Here is a 19108-nt window from a genome sequence, read left to right as displayed (position 1 = left end):
ATGTGGTTCAGGCGTGGGAATGGATTGGATAGTGCTCTTATCACTTCCATTTTCATATTTTCAAAATCAACTATGAATGTGAATATGGCTAACCTGATAAAAAAGTTTCATAGGGGACTGGAGCAAGCTACCATGAGAAAAAGCTCCTCTTTTTAAAGAGATTTGATTCAGATCGAACTCTTATATACCCAAGTCAATATGAAAATTCTTTCAGAGGCTTTCCCTAATACAAATGTTATTGGATACTAATGCGGGTCGGACGTTACTCGAATACGGATACATATCGAAGTTTAATCAATTCGAATTGGATACGAATAATAGTGATATATTAGGTAAAGGAAATAAGTCAATAGCTATGTGACAAAATATAATCTATTTGCAACTTATAATAAGTGAACGATAGGCATGTTTATCAATAAATACTACTCCCTCCAATTCATATAGTTGTCGCTCAAACGGATGTATCTAGCCCTAAAATACGTCTAGATACATCTATTTCAGCGAAAATTAATATGGATCGGAGGGAGTACTATAATGCATAATAACCATAAGTTTAGCCATACAAAAAGTAAATTTTGACAACTCATTAAGCTTTTTTGTTGGATAATTGGCATATCGAGGCTAGAATTGCTTAAAATTAGTTCACGAAAATTTATTCGGATGCAGATTTGTTCACTTCCATATCCATATTTGTGTCAAACTCCCGTAGCGTATTTGTATTTGTAAAATAAACCCGGATATCTTTCATTTCCATGTCCATTTCCATTATAGTTCTAATCTGTATTCAGATACGAATAGATATTTTCTCGAATACGAATATCGGATATTTCGGATTACCACTCCCACTTTCCACCCTTAGGTATTTTTAGGGACATTTCCACCCTTAGGTTCAAGCAGGAGGAGTAAGAGAAATGGGCCTATGGAACTGTTAGGCGCCGACTTCTGTTATGGAGTAAGGCCCAAGCAGCATGGAGCGGCCTAGCTGGCCCATTTATGAACCTAATCATCTTTTTGAAGCGATTTTGACTGACTTGGGAGCCTAGCTGGTCCATTTACGAACCTAGTCGTCTTTTTGAAACGATTTTGACTGCCTTGGGAGCTCGCCGGAGACGTGGCGGAGCCTGGGCACATGCCCATGTTGCAGGTACGGTAAATGCTGAGTTCACCCGCCATCGCATGAAAAGGAGAAAAGAAGGGTATATGGCATGATCGATACGCTTTATTTTTCTAGCGTGCTGCAGAGACACGAACAAGACTTGTGTGTTAAGTACTCTCTATAAAGTTATTACAAAGTTGAGTCATTTATTAATGAAAAGAGTAAGATAGTATATGACTCTCTAGAAGTCGAAGTCGAGGGACTCATAGATTCCAACTTACGGCGCATCCTTAGCCGACACAAGTTACTTTACAAGGCGAGTTTACTTGATCATTAGTGGTGCTGAGGGTCCGGGCCGCCGGGGCTGGACCTCTTCGACTCAGAGTACGGCATCGCCGCCGTCGCCCTCCCATCTGCTGCCCGCCACGAGCTACTCCCGGCAGTCGTCTCCGTCGGCCGCGAGAAGGCGGCGGCGGCATTGCTCCCACCGGCCAGCATTCTCCGGCCGCCGGCCACCGTTACCTGCAGGAGGTCGGCCTCGCAGCGCGAGACGGCGGACAGCAGCAGCAGGACGAGCACGGCGCACACCGCCGCGGGCATCCTCAACGCGCTCGAGCTGGACGCCATGAGAGGAGCGATCGAGGAGCTAGCTAGATTCGTAGTACGTGGTGAAATGCTAGGCGCTCTAGACTGTGGCGGTGGTGGTGACTAGTGGGTTGGGTACATAGCTGCACGACGCCGAGGTGATTTATAGGGGCCTGCCCGTGCTAGCGGTTTTCCGTTACGAGGGACCAAGCATTGCGATGGTGGAGGTCGCCTGTGTCGCACTCGCCCTGACTGCGACGAACGAACGAACGAACGACGAGGGCGGTGACCTCATATCATATCCTCATCACCGAATAAAACGGGCCAACTTTCTGCTCATCGCCGGCCTGTGTGCGGCGCCGGCCGGTGCTGGTGGTCCAGACCTATGCCATGTCGCAAATACAAATTGCCATGTTGGACGCAGAAAGAGACCTTTATCTGCTGGCCCCTCCAGATCGGTTCTTCTTCATTCAGGGCAGGAATCTCGCATGCATGCACCATGTGTTCGGTGCTGAAGTGACTGATTTGTTCGTTGGACCGAACCATCGTTATCAAGGTCCATTCGGTGTTTGTACGAGTTGAAAACCGTTGTAGTATGACATGTTGACATGACAGCCAAATCCGTGGGACATGGTATCTTTGATCCGGATCACCCCGCGCGAATCAGCGGCCGCCGTGATCTTCATCCCGATGCATATCTCTCACCGCTTCATAAGTGGAGTAGCATTTCCTCGTTTGTCACCACATGAACTTTGTCCCTACTCCACACTACGCACGCACGCACCATTAACGTACTTGTCAAGGAGGTTGTGTCCGCGTACGCACCCATTTATAACTCCATCGGCCTTACCAAATTGAGTCGAGATCGGTCGAGTCATCGAGCTAGGCGGGAGGAGCACCGTTTCTTTAAGAGTTTCCCATTGCTAAAAGAAGTAGGCTACTCCTAAAGGGGAGTAACCACCCTAGGACGTCTATACTATGCGTACCGGCAGCTCGTTGGCCACCCGTGCATGAGTGCAGCACAGTGCATGCAAATACCCTTGGTTCCATCGCCTAGGTCAGCTACCTATAGGGCTCTCCGTGTCACTTTCGGCCTGCCGGCTAATTGTATATATAAGCTGGGCGGAGCAATGGGCGCGAGGGAGGTATATGGCTCCAATGGTGGCCATGCAGGTTATAAACTACGGTTAGGAGAGCCCATCCACGGAATGCACTCTGGCGGCCATGGGCGTGCGTGCGTGCATGCACGAAGGTGGCCGGGCATTGGAAGCTTTCCGCCCATGGGCCATGCGACTCTCGGGAGGGCAGAGAGGACGGATGCGGCAACCAGGGGGCAGCCATGTATGGGCATACATGCAAGGTGGCGCCCTTTGCCTGCTAATATGTTGTTGTAGGTTGGATGGTACGATTTGGCGATGTTGTCGTGAGACATGTCCTACTTGGATGACTTTGATTTTATTTTTCCTTTGTAGACTGATTTGTCCAGCAGTATGAACATTAATAATAGGACTGTTATATCTTTCAAACGTTCTGATTATAGAAATAGATCTGAACGAATTGTTCCAGATTGCTAATCTCATCTGCGCGTTGCATGCGCATCTCTCCTGCCAAATAAAAGCAAACTTCTCTGCTAGTTTGCATGCATATGAGGGTTAGAAAGCTCCTAATTAGATGCATGCATGAAAAAAACAAGACTAATGATGTCATCACATACTTTTCGAAAAATGAGGATTCAAAATGTTTTGTAGCTTAAACCGTCAGCCGATTGAAAATTTGTCTTTACATAAAAGATTTGTCGCAACGAGACCTTCGAAACTAGATCCCATGTTGGTATGTTTCGACGAATTTCTTTTTCAAGTCAAAAGTAATCACACCTGGACTACATAAGTTATCATGACTGCAGTACATAATTTACCATGATGTTTACATTGAAGTTACCAGGTGTATGTTTCGACTAATTTTTTTCTAGGTAAAAAATTACCATGACATTTGTAGGTTAATTATTAGGTCTGCAGTACCCCCTTCTAGCATCGGTGTCTTGCCTCGGCCGCAAGATGAGGTCCACGTGCGGACACGTTAAAGTCTGCTTATAAACAAAACTTTCTGGCTCGTGTCAGCCTAGTCCCTTTAGGTGCCGAGCTGAGTCGATACCAGACCGTCTCGTTGGCCACCTATGATCAGGTCTGTGTTGCGTAATATCATGCTATTTATGTAGAAGTTATCAAGGGTATGTTTTTCAACAACTTCTTTCCCACGGGTCAAAGTTATTGTGGTGTTTATACGTAAGTTATCAGGTAAGAGATTGAATATTACCATATCATCACACAAAAGTTGCCGGAGTTATGTTTTTTTTCAAAGAAACCCCCCCCCCCCCCAGTCAAAGTTATCACGGTGTTTGTACATAAGTTATCAGCTCTGTTGTGCGTATATTACCATGTTATTTACATAGAAGTTACCGGATGTATGGTTTTCAACAACTTTTATCCCGGGGGCAAAGAGTTACCGTGGTGTTTCTACGTGAGTTATCAGCTCTGTTGTGCTTATATTACCATCCTATTTACACAAAAATTACTGGGTTAAATTATCACCTTAGTGTTTGTACGTGAGTTATCATGTTTATTGTGTGTATATTATCATTATTTACACACAAGTTACCGGTCTATATTATTCAACGTATTTTTTCTCGGATAAAGAAGTTACCATGGTGCTTGTACATGAGTTATCATATCAGCGTTTCATAAGTACCATGCTATTTTTATTCAAATTATCGGGGTATGTTTCAACACTTTTTCCTCGGGTCAAAACTTGCAATGGATGCTTGTATTTATATTATTAGCGTCGCCGTGCGTACATTACCATGTTATTTACACAAAACGTACTGGGGTATTTTCCAGATCAAAGTTCGGTTATCTCCTCCAGAATCACGATATGTTTTGTTCTTAAAAAATAAGGTCTTTTTTGTGAGAGAACTGGACCTAACTATGAAAAGAAAAATGACAGGAAAACAAGAAACTAAGACTGGTGAATAAACTGGAGTTTCAAAAAAAAAGACTGGTGAATAAACTGAACAATTAGCTGGTCCAGTTTCCAGTTCTCTAAAAAAATACGGATGTGTGTAAAGGCAAATAGAATTGAAAGCGAAACTACAAAAAGACAGCAGCTAGCCGAGTTCGTAACACCTCTGTGCACTCATGTCATCAACCTGGGTCCGACTCCCAACAATTGCATATTATTTTTCCGTGCCCAGCGATGCATGTACGTTCGATCCAGTTCGTTCGGATCTAAACACAAAATCCGAACGTTTGGAAAATACAAATTTCGTTAATAATATACATGGATAGGTGCATTCAGAGGCAGAGGGTCTTTTCCTCTTTTCGAAAATAAAATGACACACGATAGAATGGCAGCAAAGTACAGTGAGGAGGCAGGCATTCTGGAATTCTGGATATGCACGCATGCATGGTGCCGTGTGAAAACGTGGGCATGCATGGTGCCGTGGATGACAGTGATGGTCGCAACATTCGACAGATAGAGCGATGGACGATCCCCCATGGCGTAGTTGCAACTCGGCCAAATAAAATACAGCGTTTGCTCGTCGTCTCAGCACTGATAGTTGGCAAGATTCATGCCAATGACGATGTCACCAAGAGCAAAGATGCGAAACGATCCAGACGTTGTCGTGCAGTTCTGAGTTGGATCCGATCCCGTTATGTTCGGTGCGAGTTGAAAAGCAGCACTATCTATCTGCCAAACAGACACTGTAAACAGAATTACTTTCTGTTGAGAGATAGAATTACCAGGGTATCGACAACGACGAATGGATGCAAAAAGAAAGAAACAGAATATACAGCTACGTACAGAGACAGCCAAGGAGCTCAACAAGATGCTACTCTGGGAGGAAAGGTAGCCTGGTGACACCAGTCTGCGTATAGTCCATGCCATCGAAGCTGCCATCTGAATCTGTGAGCCCGGGTGCGGTCTCGGAGGTCTCTTGCTCCGAGGTGGTACCCTCTTCCCTGTCAGCGAACTGCGGAAGGATTCTCAGGCAAGCGTTCGGCTCCTTGCCTGTGACTTCCCACTTCAGGTTGAAACTTTCGACGAGGTTCACTTGGGAAGAGATGATGGTCGATGGTCTGGGCAGGAGCTGCACGCTCTCCCCCTTCGGGATCACTACCTGCTCGACTGCCAATCTTGCTTCCTGTTATCAAAGAAACAATGGGTTTGTTATGCTCAAGAAAGGTTGTATTCAGGGCAAATTGACTACGATGATAGTACCTCCCAAGCATCGGTTTCCTCTGATGATCTTACTTCCTCCTTATCTTCAACATCGATCAATCCATCCACGTGATCGTCGACAAGGACACGAAGTGCCCGGGTAATTTGCACCAGGGAGTTTGTCTATGAAGGAAAGTGAGTCACCATATAATCATTCTGCCACTTGAAAAAAATTACAGTACATTGAAGATGAAGAGCGCAAGTGCGTACCTTAGCGAAGAAAACCGGTATATCTTCAGATTTCAACACAGCCTGAATCTGAGAATTCTTCTTGAGCTTCGATTGCAAAGCAATCACTGCATCAGCTTCACTGATGTTATAAGTCAAAGTAATCATGTCCTCCAGCTCCAGTTGTTTAATTGCTTGCAAGGCAATTTCCTCGGATATCTAGAACACCCTATCCAATAAGTTTCAAACTAAGTACTGAAAATTCTACACGAAATGTATAAACAGGTAATTGACAGCTAACAAAAATCATCAATTATTTACCACAAATTTACCACTGTATTATTGCAGTCAAAGCAAGACAAGTTACATAAGTTGTAAACAACATTAACCCCTCACCCCAACACACAAACTAGCAGCACGCGGGAGCGCTTTCCAACAACCAAACTAGGACTGTCAAACTCTTTTTTTACATTTAAGTACTGAAAATTCGACTCCCTCCGCCCCACAATATATGAGCGCTTTTCAAGCTATGTTAGCTTGAGAAACGATCTTATATTATGGGACGGAGGGAGTACAAAATATTTTTAAACAACTAATTCACAGCTAACAATATTCATGGACCATTTACCGCAAATTCACCATTGTCTTGTTGCAGTCACAGGAACAATAAAAAACAAAAGGCAACATTAGGCCCTCACCCCCCAACACACACACTAGCAGCATGCAGGAGCACCTTCTAACAAACCAAACTAGGACTATCAATTTTGCTTTCCAACTAAGGACACACACACACTAGCAGCATGCAGGAGCATTTCCCAACAAACCAAACTAGGACTATCAATGTGGCAAAGAAGGCCCCAAATTCACCATTGTCTTGTTTCAGACGCCTACACTTGGATAGGAGAGCAGACAACATAGAGAAGTACAAGTGGCAAAGAAGGACACAAAGCGAGCTGTGAGTGAAGCAAGGGGTCGGGCGTATGAGGACCTCTACCAGCACTTAGACATGAAGGAAGGCGAAAAGGACATCTATAAGATGGCCAAGATACAAGAGAAGAAGACAAGGGATGTCAACCAAGTCAAATGCATTAAAGACGGAGCAGATCAGCTCCTGCTGAAGGACGAGGAGATCAGGCATAGATGGTGCGAGAACTTCGACAAGTTATTCAATGGAAAGAATGAGAGCTCTACCATTGAGATGGACGACAACTCCTTTGATGATACCAGCAGGCGTTTTGTGCGATGAATCCATGAGTCTGAGGCAAGGGGGGCTTTAAAAAGGATGAAAAGAGGCAAGGTGATGGGCCTGATTGTATCCCCATTGAGGTGTCGAGAGGCCTCGGAGACATAGCACAATATGGCTAACTAAGCTTTTCAACCTCATTTTTCGGGCAAACAAGATGCCAGAAGAATGGACGCAGAGTATATTAGTACCAATCTTCAAGAACAATGGGGATGTTCAAAGTTGTACTCCCTCCGTAAAGAAATATAAGAGCGTTGATCTAAATGCTCTTATATTTCGTTACAGAGGGAGTACTAATTACTGTGGAATTAAGGTGACGAGTCATACGATGAAGCTATGGAGATAGTCATTGAGCAGCGCTTAAGAAAAATGACAAGCATGAGCAAAAATTAGTTTGGTGCCATCCCTAGGAGGTCGACCATGGAAGCCATTTTCTTGGTACGAAAACTTATGGAGAGATACAGGGAGCAAAAGAAGGACCTGCATATGGTGTTCATTGACTTGGAGAAGGCCTACGATAAGATACCACAAAATGTGATGTGGTGAGCCTTGGAGAAACACAAAGTCCCAACAAAGTACATTACCCTCATCAAGGACATGTACGATAATGCTGATAATGTTGTGACAAGTGTTTGAAAAAGTGATGGCGACACTGATGACTTTCTGTAAAATAGGACTGCACTAAGGGTCAGCTTTGAGCCCTAATCTTTTTGCTTTGGTGATGAATGAGGTCACAAGGGATATACAAGGAGACATCCCATGGTGTATGCTCTTTGGGGATGATGTGGTGCTAGTCGATGATAGTCGGACGGTGGTTAATAGAACATTAGAGCTATGGAGACAAACTTTGGAATCAAAAGGTTTTAGGCTTAGTGGAACTAAAATTGAGTACATGAGATGCGGTTTCGGTACTACTAGGCACGAGGAGGAGGTCAGCCTTGATGGGAAGATGGTACCTCAAAAGGACACCTTTCGACGTTTGGGGTCTATGCTGCAGAAGGATGGTGATATTGATGAAGATGTGAGCCATCGAATCAAAGTGGATGGATGAAGCGGCGCCAAGCTTCCGGCTTTCTTTGTGACAAGAGTGTCACAAAAGCTAAAAGACAGGTTCTATAGGACAACGATTCGACCCACAGTATTGTATGGCGCTGAGGGTTGGCCGACTAAAACGCAACATGTTCAACATTTAGGTGCAACGGACATGCACATGTTCAGATGGATGTGTGGCCACACAAGAAAGGATCGGATCTGGAATGATGATATACATGATAGAGTTGAGGTAGCACCGATTGAAGAGAAGCTTTTCCAACACCGTCTGGGATGTTTTGGGCACATACAACGCAGGCCCCCAGAAGCTCCAGTGCATAGCGGACGGTTAAAGTACGTTGATAATGTCAAGAGAGGTCAGGGTAGACCAAATTTAACATGGTGGAGTCCGTAAGGAGAGATCTGAAGGACTAGAATATCACCAAAGAACTGGCCATGGACAGGGGCACATGGAAGTTAGCTATCCATGTGCTAGAACCATGAATTGGTTTCGAGATCTTATGGGTTTCATCTCTAGCCTACCCCCAACTTGTTTGGGACAAAAGGCTTTGTTGTTGCTTTTGGAAGGATATGACCATACTTCCATAAAGACCCTCAAAAGTTTGATATTATACAGCCAAATGGAATCAACGTCCATACCACATAACCATCATGTTAACAAGAACACCCCCAAAGTAAAACCTTAAACATGTAAACAAACTACTGAAGATAACTGTAAAAAAATTGAACATCAAGGAAATGGTCTATTGCAGAAATTCGTACCCCATAAGCATAGAGATTGAAGCCTGCCTCAGACACATTAGAGTTCTCTATATGTCCGTTGGCAGAATCAAGATTAAATGTAGAGTCCAAGCTTGTTCTTGCATTACTTATGGAAGCAACTTCAAATTGAGATGCAATTTCGTAAGGACCACGACGAAATTGATCCTTCTGGACAGAAACTTCCTGCTGCACCGAGCCGGTTGAACCCAACTTACGAATTTCAACATTAGGCATTCTACCTGCATCAACAAAACGAAATCTAATCATAATGGCATCACAGCTTTATGTATACTATGACTATGAGAAAATCATAGCATCAAATGTAACGTCATAATGTAGTTGATTAGTGGCACAATCAGAGAGAACCTGCAAGCAGAGCATCTACTGTAGCTTCCAGACTACGATGGACACGCAACTCAGTTTTCGACACGATCTCTACAGCATATGCGAATGTTGATGGGCCCTTACGCTCTAGGACCGTTTTTTGGACCCTTCTCCTGCTTGCTTCTTCATCACCAAGGGTGACGCTCTTAGAGAAACAATGGAGCAGAGACAATGATGTAAATTAGCAACCATGATGAAACAGAAAACCAGTAATATTTGGATCACTACCACCATCTCACGATACTGATTTTGGAGTATGTAATTTAATATGTTCTAAAGCTACACGAACAGAAAATCATGCTGTCTCTAAAAAACAAAGTCAAATAAGGTTATTTTGGTGAACTGCATCACTGTTCATAACTTCAACTGAAATGATACAGATTCATCTTGCTGCAGTGTGAAAATACGGTTGTTTCATAACAGTAAATAGAATCAAGTGCAGCAAGTCATTACCTGTATTCCTCCTACAAGCATATCTAGTGAAGGATTCATGGTCAGGTTCTCTATTGTTACACCATGAGCGGAAGCAACAAGTTGTATCCCCCGCTGTGCAATGGTGCTAGCAGCCATAGCCTCTAGCTTAGTTCCAATTTCATCGATGACGATTGCCTGAGGCATGTGATTCTCCACAGCTTCTATCAACACCTGATCGGCATTAAAGAAACAGATTTAACTTACATTGTAAGCGGTGTGCTAAAAAAAACAAAAATGTTCAATACTGTATAAAATCATCTGACAAACTTAACAAACAAATAGTAACATCTGTATTAAGTATGCATGTCAATGCCGAGCAATAGGCTTGTGAGCAGTACAATGCAAGCATATACATTATGCAAAAATCCACAAGGCAACAAACTTAAGAGAACAAACCTTATGCTGCATTTCTTGGTTGGGCACTTGCAACCTACGAGCATTGCCTATTCCTGGGTGAGGAATATCACCATCTCCACCTATCTCATTGGATGTATCAACAATCATCACCCGCTTCTCATAGTCATCTGCTAGCATTCGTGCAATTTCTCTGCAAGACGAGGCAACAATCTGATGCTAAAACTGGTACATACTGGCATAGAAACTCTTCTAATTACAGTTGCCACACGTAAGTATCTATCACTATTCACCAATACACTGTACAGTATACAAGGTAGTAAAATCACTGCCCGAGGTTTCTTAATCATCCAAGCATACCTTATGACAGTTGTCTTCCCCACCCCTGGTGGGCCGATGAGCAGCAACGACCCACCATCCTTCACCAAATCCTGAAGCAAATTAGCACTTCCGGGCACAGCCCTCCCGACGCGGCAGGTCAGTCCTACAATGTCTCCCTGCCTGTTCCTGATCGCGCTGATCCGGTGCAGCGTGCGGCTAATCCCGGCGCGATTGTCCCCTCCAAAGTCCCCAACCTACCAAAGGTAGATAAGCAAAACTGGACTTGGACTAGTTTCATAATAATGCAGCGGCAGCAGCAGTAGCAGCGTATCGTAGTGTCCAGAATGAGCCAGACCTTCGCAGTGGCCTGGCGGAGGTCGTCGAAGGAGATGGGGCGGTGGGAGAGGAGGAAGTCGCCGGAGGGGAAGCGCGCGAGCGGGGGGCGGCCGAGGTCCATGACCACCTCCACCAGAGCGGGGAGCTCCGGGTGGTCCTCCACCCGCTGCCGCAGCTCCCCAGGGAGCAGCTCCAGGAGCCTTCCGAGCTCCTCGTCGAACCCCTCGGCCCCCGCGGCCTCGCTCCGCGCGGCGCACACGGGGGCGCGGCGCCGGCTGCCGCGGCGGAGGGAGAGGTGGCGAGCGGTGGCTAGGCCAGACGTGGCGGAGGAGAAGCGGCGGGAGTAGGGGAGAGGGAGCGGGTGGGGCGGGGTGATGGAGACCCGGAGGCGGAGGTGGGCCGGCTGCGGCGGCGGTGGCGGCATCGCGGCGGCCGTGAGCGCGAGCGGGTGGAGGGAAAGAGTTGCGGATGGGTTGCTCTGGCTCGGTGTGACCAGCTGCCGCGCTTCATTGGGCAACCCGAGTGATGGGCGGTTGGATTAGCGATTGGACGGTCAAGATCTCATGGCATATATTTTCTGGTGAAACGTAAAGCTTGTTTCTTTTTGGAGGCGAGCGTAAAGCTTGTTTACGACAATGAATATGAACATCTCTTCTACCTTCAAGAAAAAACATGTGTGTGGTAAACAAAGAGAGTCCTTTGGAAAGCCTTTCTTTGATCGCCCAATTTTACTCCCTCCAATCTGTATTTTGTATCGCTGGTTTAGTACAAGTCAACTTTAAACTAAACCAGCGACAAGTAATATGCATCGGAAGGAGCACTTTCTTTCACAGATCACCGCACGGTATGTTGCAAACACTAAGAACATACGAACATGTCCTTGAAAAAACCATTTTATAATATTTTATTTACTATTTATTTAAATTTTATTGCTCATGAGGAAGCATATGAGCGTGATGTCACATTTCAATTTCCGTTTTTTTTTTTGCGGGAGGAACTTCCAATCTACTCATAATCAATCATGGCAGTATAAAGAACACCAAAAGTAACAAAAATACAATCGGGTCCATGGACTGGAGCGAGTCGAAGGCATGTCGCCATCATCATGCCTCCCTAACCGGAGTCGGGCAAACTTTGTTGTATTAGACACTCAAGAAGTCGTCTTGCTAGGGCCCAACACGACTTGTGCACCTAAGCAACAACCATCACTGATACGTCTCCGTTGTATCTATAATTTTTGATTGTTTCATGCCAATATTCTACAACTTTTACATATTTTTGGCAACTTTTTATATACTATTTTTTGGAACTAACATATTGATCCAGTGCCCAGTGCTAGTTCCTATTTGTTGCATTTTTTCGCAGAAAATCCAAATCAAACAGAGTCCAAACGGGATAAAAATTTACGGAGATTTTTTTTAGAATATATGTGATTTTTGAGAAAAAGAATCAACGTGAGACGATGCCTGAGGGGCCCATAAGGACGGAGGGCGCGCCCCTTGTCCTTGTAGCCACTTCGTAAGGCGGTTGGTGCCCTTCTTCTGGCGCAAGAAAACTAATATCCGGATAAAAACTGTGTTAAAATTCCAGCCCAATCAAAGTTACGGATCTCCGGAAATTTAAGAAACGGTGAAAGGCCAGAATCTGGGAGCGCAGAAACAGAGAGAGAGAGAGAGAGAGAGAGAGAGATCCAATCTCGGAGGGGCTCTCGCCCCTCCGCCGCCATGGAAGCCAAGGAACAGAGGGGAAACCCTTCTCCCATCTAGGGGGAAGGTCAAGGAAGAAGAAGAAGAAGAAGAAGGGGGGGCTCTCTCCCCTCTCCCCCGGTAGCGCCGGAACGCCGCTGGGGCCATCATCGTGACCGCAATCTACAGCAACAACTTTGCCACCGCCATCACCAACTCTCTCCCCCTCTATGCAGCGGTGTAACACCTCTTCTCCCCGTTGTAATCTCTACTTGAACATGGTGCTCAACGCTATATATTATTTCTCAATGATGTATGGCTATCTTATGATGTTTGAGTAGATCCGTTTTGTCCTATGGGTTAGTTGATGATCATGATTGATTTGAGTTGCATGTTTTATTATTGGTGTTGTCCTATGGTGCTCTCCGTGTCACGCAAGCGTGAGGGATCCCCGCTATAGGGTTTGCAATATGTTCATGGTTTGCTTATTGTCTGCGTTGTGCGAGTGATAGAAACACAAACACAGATAAGTGGGTCATGGCATATGGGAATAAAGAGGACTTGATACTTTAATGCTATGGTTGGGTTTTACCTTAATGATCTTTAGTAGTTGCGGATGCTTGCTAGAGTTCCAAACATAAGTGCATATGATCCAAGAAGAGAAAGTATAATAGCTTATGCCTCTCCCTCATATAAAATTGCAATAATGATTACCGGTCTAATTATCGATTGCCTAGGGACAAATAACTTTCTCGTGACAAAAAAGCTCTCTACTAAAACTAACTTAGTTGTGTCTTTATCTAAACAACCCCTAGCTTTTATTTACATGCTCTTTATTATCTTGCAAACCTATCCTACAACACCTACAAAGTACCTATAGTTTCATACTTGTTCTAGGTAAAGCGAACGTTAAGTGTGCGTAGAGTTGTATTGGTGGTCGATAGAACCTGAGGGGATATTTGTTCTACCTTTAGCTCCTCACTGGGTTCGACACTCTTACTTATCGAAAGAGGCTACAATTGATCCCCTATACTTGTGGGTTATCAAGACCTTTTTCTGGCGCCGTTGCTGGGGAGCAATAGTATGGGGTGAATATTCTCGTGTGTGCTTGTTTGCTTTATCCCTAAGTAGATTTTATTTTCTGTTCTAAGTTGTTTTCTATCTTTAGTTATGGGTAGGAAATGGAAAATACCAAAAAAATTAGTTGTACCTACTAAATCAATGGTTGAAGAACCACCCAAAATTTGTCATACTATTGAAGCTTTCTACTTGGATCATCTTCGATCCCTATGTGCTCGTGTTGAAACCCCAACTAGCTTAGTTGAGGGAAAATCTTTAGATGAGCATGCTTGTTATGTGCGACACCGCTTATCTCAAAAAGGACTGGATCAAATTCATCGTTTGCAATGCTATGCTTGGAATTTATGTGAAATATATGATTTTACTTGTTGTTCTGAAGACCCTAAGAAACACCTTCCCTACCAATGTGAGTTTAGTGATAATGGAATCATATCTTCATATGCTAAGGGTGTTTATAATTACTATAATGTTCAACAAATTGAAGAATTTGTTGCTTTTAAGGGTGCTTATGAAATTGCTTCTTTGATTGAAAATTATGATGCTACTCTTTACAAATCTGAAAATATTGCCATACTTAAATATTGGTATGATAATTATGCTTCTAATGCCTTTGTTAACCATATATTTTGAGGACTCCTCTGCTGTCCAAGAAGAGACTAACATTTTGCGGGAGTCTATGGAAGAAGAAATTGATGAAACTGTGAGCTCATTGGATGAAAGAGATGATGAGGAGAGCGAAGAACAAAAGGAGGAAGAGCGGATTAGCTACCCGTGCCCAAATTCTAATGAGAGTAATCCTCCAACTCATACATTGTTTAATGTCCCTTCGTTCTTACCGAAGGATGAACGCTATGATAATTGCTATGATCCCATTGATTCTTTTGAAATATCCCTTTTTGATGAACTTGATGCTTGCTATGCTTGTGGCCATGATGCCAATATGAATTATGCTTATAGAGATGAACTTGCTATTGTTCCTTATGTTAAGAATGAAATTGTTGCTACTGCACCCACACATGGGAGTCCTATTATCTTTTTGAATTCTCCCAACTACACTATATCGGAGAAGTTTGCTCTTATTAAGGATCATATTGATGGGTTGCATTCTACTATTGCACATGATGATTTTGATAAATATAATATGCATGTGCTTGCTGCTCCTCTATGTGAGAGGAACTACATCTTCGCCTCTCTATGTTTCCAATAAGATAAAATTGCAAGAAATTGTTTATACTATTTATTGGCCTTTTACTTTGTGTGGATGAATTGTTCTTTTATGACATGTCGATGCATAGGAAGAGAGTTAGACTTCGATGTTGCATGATATATGTTACTTTGTGCTCACTACTAAATCACAAATCATTGTTAATTAAAATTGGCTTTGATATACCTTGGGATCCGGGTGGATCCATTACTTCAGCACTTTATTCCTAGCTTAATGGCTTTAAAGAAAGCGTAGCCAGGGAGACAACCCGGAAGTTTTAGAGAGTCATTTATTTCTGTCGAGTGCTTTTAAATAGTTTTAAAACAAAAAATATAGAGGGGAACTTAAAAAATTCACAAAAGAGAAGCGATTGGAAGTTATGTTGGGGAACACAGTAATTTCAAAAAAAATCTACGCACACGCAAGATCTATCATGGTGATGCATAGCAACGAGACGGGAAGAGTGTTGTCCACGTACCCTCGTAGACTGTAAGTGGAAGCGTTATGACAACGCGGTTGATGTAGTCGAATGTCTTAACGATCCGACCGATCCTAGCACCTAAGCTACGGCGATGTCTACTACACAACCTTCTTGTAGACGTTGTTGGGCCTCCAAGTGCAGAGGTTTGTAGGACAGTAGCAAATTTCCCTCAAGTGGATGACCTAAGGTTTATCAATCCGTAGGAGGCGTAGGATGAAGATGGTCTCTCTCAAGCAACCCTGCAACCAAAATAACAAAGAGTCTCTTGTGTCCCCAACACACCCAATACAATGGTAAATTGTATAGGTGCACTAGTTCGGCGAAGAGATGGTGATACAAGTGGTATATGGATAGTAGATATAGGTTTTTGTAATCTAAAAATATAAAAACAGCAAGGTAACTAATGATAAAAGTGAGCGTAAACGGTATTGCAATGCGTTGAAACAAGGCCTAGGGTTCATACTTTCGCTAGTGCAAGTTCCCTCAACAATAATAGCATAATTGGATCACATAACTATCCCTCAACATGCAACAAAGAGTCACTCCAAAGTCACTAATAGCGGAGAACAAACGAAGAGATTATGGTAGGGTACGAAACCACCTCAAAGTTATTCTTTCCAATCAATCCGTTGGGCTATTCCTATAAGTGTCACAAACAGCCCTAGAGTTCGTACTAGAATAACACCTTAAGACACAAATCAACCAAAACCCTAATGTCACCTAGATACTCCAATGTCACATCAAGTATCCGTGAGTATTATTATACGATATGCATCACACAATCTCAGATTCATCTATTCAACCAACACATAGGGCCTCAAAGAGTGCCCCAAAGTTTCTACCGGAGAATCACGACGAAAACGTGTGCCAACCCCTATGCATAGGTTCATGGGCGGAACCCGCAAGTTGATCACCAAAACATACATCAAGTGAATCACGTGGTATCCCATTGTCACCACAGATACGCACGGCAAGACATACATCAAGTGTTCTCAAATCTTTAAAGACTCAATCCGATAAGATTACTTCAAAGGGAAAACTCAATGCATTACAAGAGAGTAGAGGGGGAGGAGAAACATAAGATCCAACTATAATAGCAAAGCTCGCGATACATCAAGATCATGCCAAATCAAGAACACGAGAGAGAGAGAGATCAAACACATAGCTACTGGTACATACCCTCAGCCCCGAGGGAGAACTACTCCCTCCTCGTCATGGAGAGCACCGGGATGATGAAGATGGCCACCGGAGAGGGATTCCCCCCTCCAGCAGGGTGCCGGAATGGGTTTAGATTGACTTCCGGTGGCTACGGAGGCTTCTGGAGGCGGAACTCCCGATCTATTGTGCTCCCGGATGTTTTTAGGGTACATGGAGATATATAGGCGGAAGAAGTACATCAGGGGAGGCACGAGGGGCCCACGAGGGTGGAGGGCGCGCCCTAGGGGGGTGGGCGCACCCCCCTACCTTGACCTCCTAGAAGCTTCCCTTACGTGCACTTCAAGTCTTCTGGGCTTCTTTCTTTCCAAAAATGAGTTCCGTAAAGTTTCAGGTCAATTAGACTCCGTTTGATTTTCCTTTTCTTCGAAACCCTAAAACAAGGTAAAAACATAAAATGGCACTGGGCTCTGGGTTAATATAAAAGTGTATAATAAGCCCATAAACATCCAAAATAGTAGATAATATAGCATGGAGCAATCAAAAATTATAGATACGTTGGAGACGTATCAGCATCCCCAAGCTTAATTCCTGCTCGTCCTTGAGTAGGTAAATGATAAAAACAGAATTTTTGATGCAGAGTGCTACTTGGCATAATTTCAATGTAATTCTTCTTAATTGTGGCATGAATATTTAGATCCATAAGATTCAAGACAAAAGTTTAATATTGACATGAAAACAATAATACTTCAAGCATACTAACTAAGCAATCATGTCCTCTCGAAATAACATGGCCAAAGAAAGTTCATCCCTACAAAATCATATAGTTTGGTCACGTTCCATTTTCGTCGCACAAGAATGCTCTAATCATGCACAACCCCGATGACAAGCCAAGCAATTGTTTCATATTTTAGTAATCTCAAACCTATAAACTTTCACGTAATATATGAGCGCGAGCCATGGACATAGCACTATGGGTGGAATAGAATATGATGATGGGGGTCATGTGGAGAAGACAAAAAGGAGAAAGTCTCACATCAACTAGGCTAATCAATGGGCTATGGAGATGCCCACCGATTGATGTTAATGCAAGGAGTAGGGATTGCCATGCAACGGATGCACTAGAGCTATAAATGTATGAAACCTCAACAAAAGAAACTAGTGGGTGTGCATCCAACTTGCTTGCTCACGAAGACCTAGGGCACTTGAGGAGGCCCATTGTTGGAATATACAAGCCAAGTTCTATAATGAAAGGTTCTCACTAGTATATGAAAGTGACAACATAGGAGACTCTCTATCATGAAGATTATGGTGCTACTTTGAAGCACAAGTGTGGCAAAGGATAGTAGCATTGTCCCTTCTCTCTTTTTCTCTCATTTTCATTTTTTTTCATTTTTTAATATTTTTTTGGGCCTTCTCTTTTTTTCTGGCCTTTCTCTTTTTAGGGGGCCTTCTCTTTTTTATATGGCCTTTCTTTTGTTATTCCTCACTTGGGACAATGCTCCAGAAAATGATGATCATCACACTTCTATTTATTTACAACTCAATGATTACAACTCGATACTAGAACAAAGTATGACTCTATATGAATGCCTCCGGCGGTGTACCGGGATATGCAATGAACCAAGAGTGACATGTATGAAAAATTATGAACGGTGGCTTTGCCACAAATACGATGTCAACTACATGATCATGCTAAGCAATATGACAATGATGAATGTGTCATGATAAACGGAATGGTGGAAAGTTGCATGGCAATATATCTCGGAATAGCTATGGAAATGCCATAATAGGTAGGTATGGTGGCTGTTTTGAGGGAGATATAAGGAGGTTTATGTGTGAAAGAGCGTATCATATCACGGGGTTTGGATGCACCGGCGAAGTTTGCACCAACTCTCAATGTGAGAAATGGCAATGCACGATACCGAAGAGGCTAGCTATGATGGAAGGGTGAGAGTGCGTATAATCCATGGACTCAACATTAGTCATAAAGAACTCACATACTTATTGCAAAAATCTACAAGTCATCAAAAACCTCGGCACTACGCGCATGCTCCTAGGGGGTTAGATTGGTAGGAAAAGACCATCGCTCGTCCCCGACCACCACTCATAAGGAGGACAATCAAATAACACCTCATGTTTCAAATTTGTTACATAACGTTTACCATACGTGCATGCTACGGGACTTGAAAACTTCAACACAAGCATTTCTCAATTTCACAACTACTCAATTAGCACGACTTTGATATTATTACCTCCATATCTCAAAACAATCATCAAGCATCAAACTTCTCTTAGTATTCAATGCACTTATATGAAAGTTTCTATTATTCTTGGATGCCTAGCATATTAGGATTAATTAAGCAAATTACCATGCTATTTAAGACTCTCAAAATAATCTAAGTGAAGCATGAGAGTTCATCTATTTCTTACAACCATGCTCTAAAAGATATAA

At 43.3% G+C, this 19108-nt stretch overlaps 2 protein-coding genes across 4 annotated transcripts; both read right to left on the bottom strand.

Annotated features, from left to right (window-relative positions):
* Positions 1-1256: 1256 nt before the first annotated feature.
* On the bottom strand, positions 1257-1812 carry LOC125524723. Its single transcript, XM_048689765.1, has one exon. The coding sequence runs from the start codon at positions 1721-1723 to the stop codon at positions 1430-1432; it is 294 nt and encodes a 97-aa protein (XP_048545722.1). The 5' UTR covers positions 1724-1812; the 3' UTR covers positions 1257-1429.
* Positions 1813-4982: 3170 nt separating this feature from the next.
* On the bottom strand, positions 4983-11542 carry LOC125520230 (protein SEEDLING PLASTID DEVELOPMENT 1). 3 transcript variants are annotated; one of them, XM_048685087.1, is made up of 10 exons: positions 11068-11542; positions 10752-10966; positions 10434-10584; positions 10017-10208; positions 9546-9708; positions 9180-9418; positions 6167-6343; positions 5957-6079; positions 5540-5879; positions 4983-5439 (listed from the first exon to the last, which is right to left on the bottom strand). In XM_048685087.1, the coding sequence occupies exons 1-9, from the start codon at positions 11470-11472 to the stop codon at positions 5568-5570; spliced, it is 1977 nt and encodes a 658-aa protein (XP_048541044.1). In that variant the 5' UTR covers positions 11473-11542; the 3' UTR covers positions 4983-5439; positions 5540-5567. The 3 variants fall into 3 exon arrangements, with proteins under 3 accessions (XP_048541044.1, XP_048541045.1, XP_048541043.1); XM_048685088.1 differs by having other exon boundaries at positions 4983-5425; XM_048685086.1 differs by lacking the exon at positions 4983-5439 and having other exon boundaries at positions 5443-5879.
* Positions 11543-19108: the final 7566 nt, after the last annotated feature.

Source organism: Triticum urartu, chromosome 7 (genome assembly GCF_003073215.2).
Source record: "Triticum urartu cultivar G1812 chromosome 7, Tu2.1, whole genome shotgun sequence".
In the NCBI taxonomy this organism is placed as follows: domain Eukaryota; kingdom Viridiplantae; phylum Streptophyta; class Magnoliopsida; order Poales; family Poaceae; genus Triticum; species Triticum urartu.
Note: the sequence above shows the minus strand (reverse complement) of the source record. Positions and strands in the feature narration are given on the sequence as shown.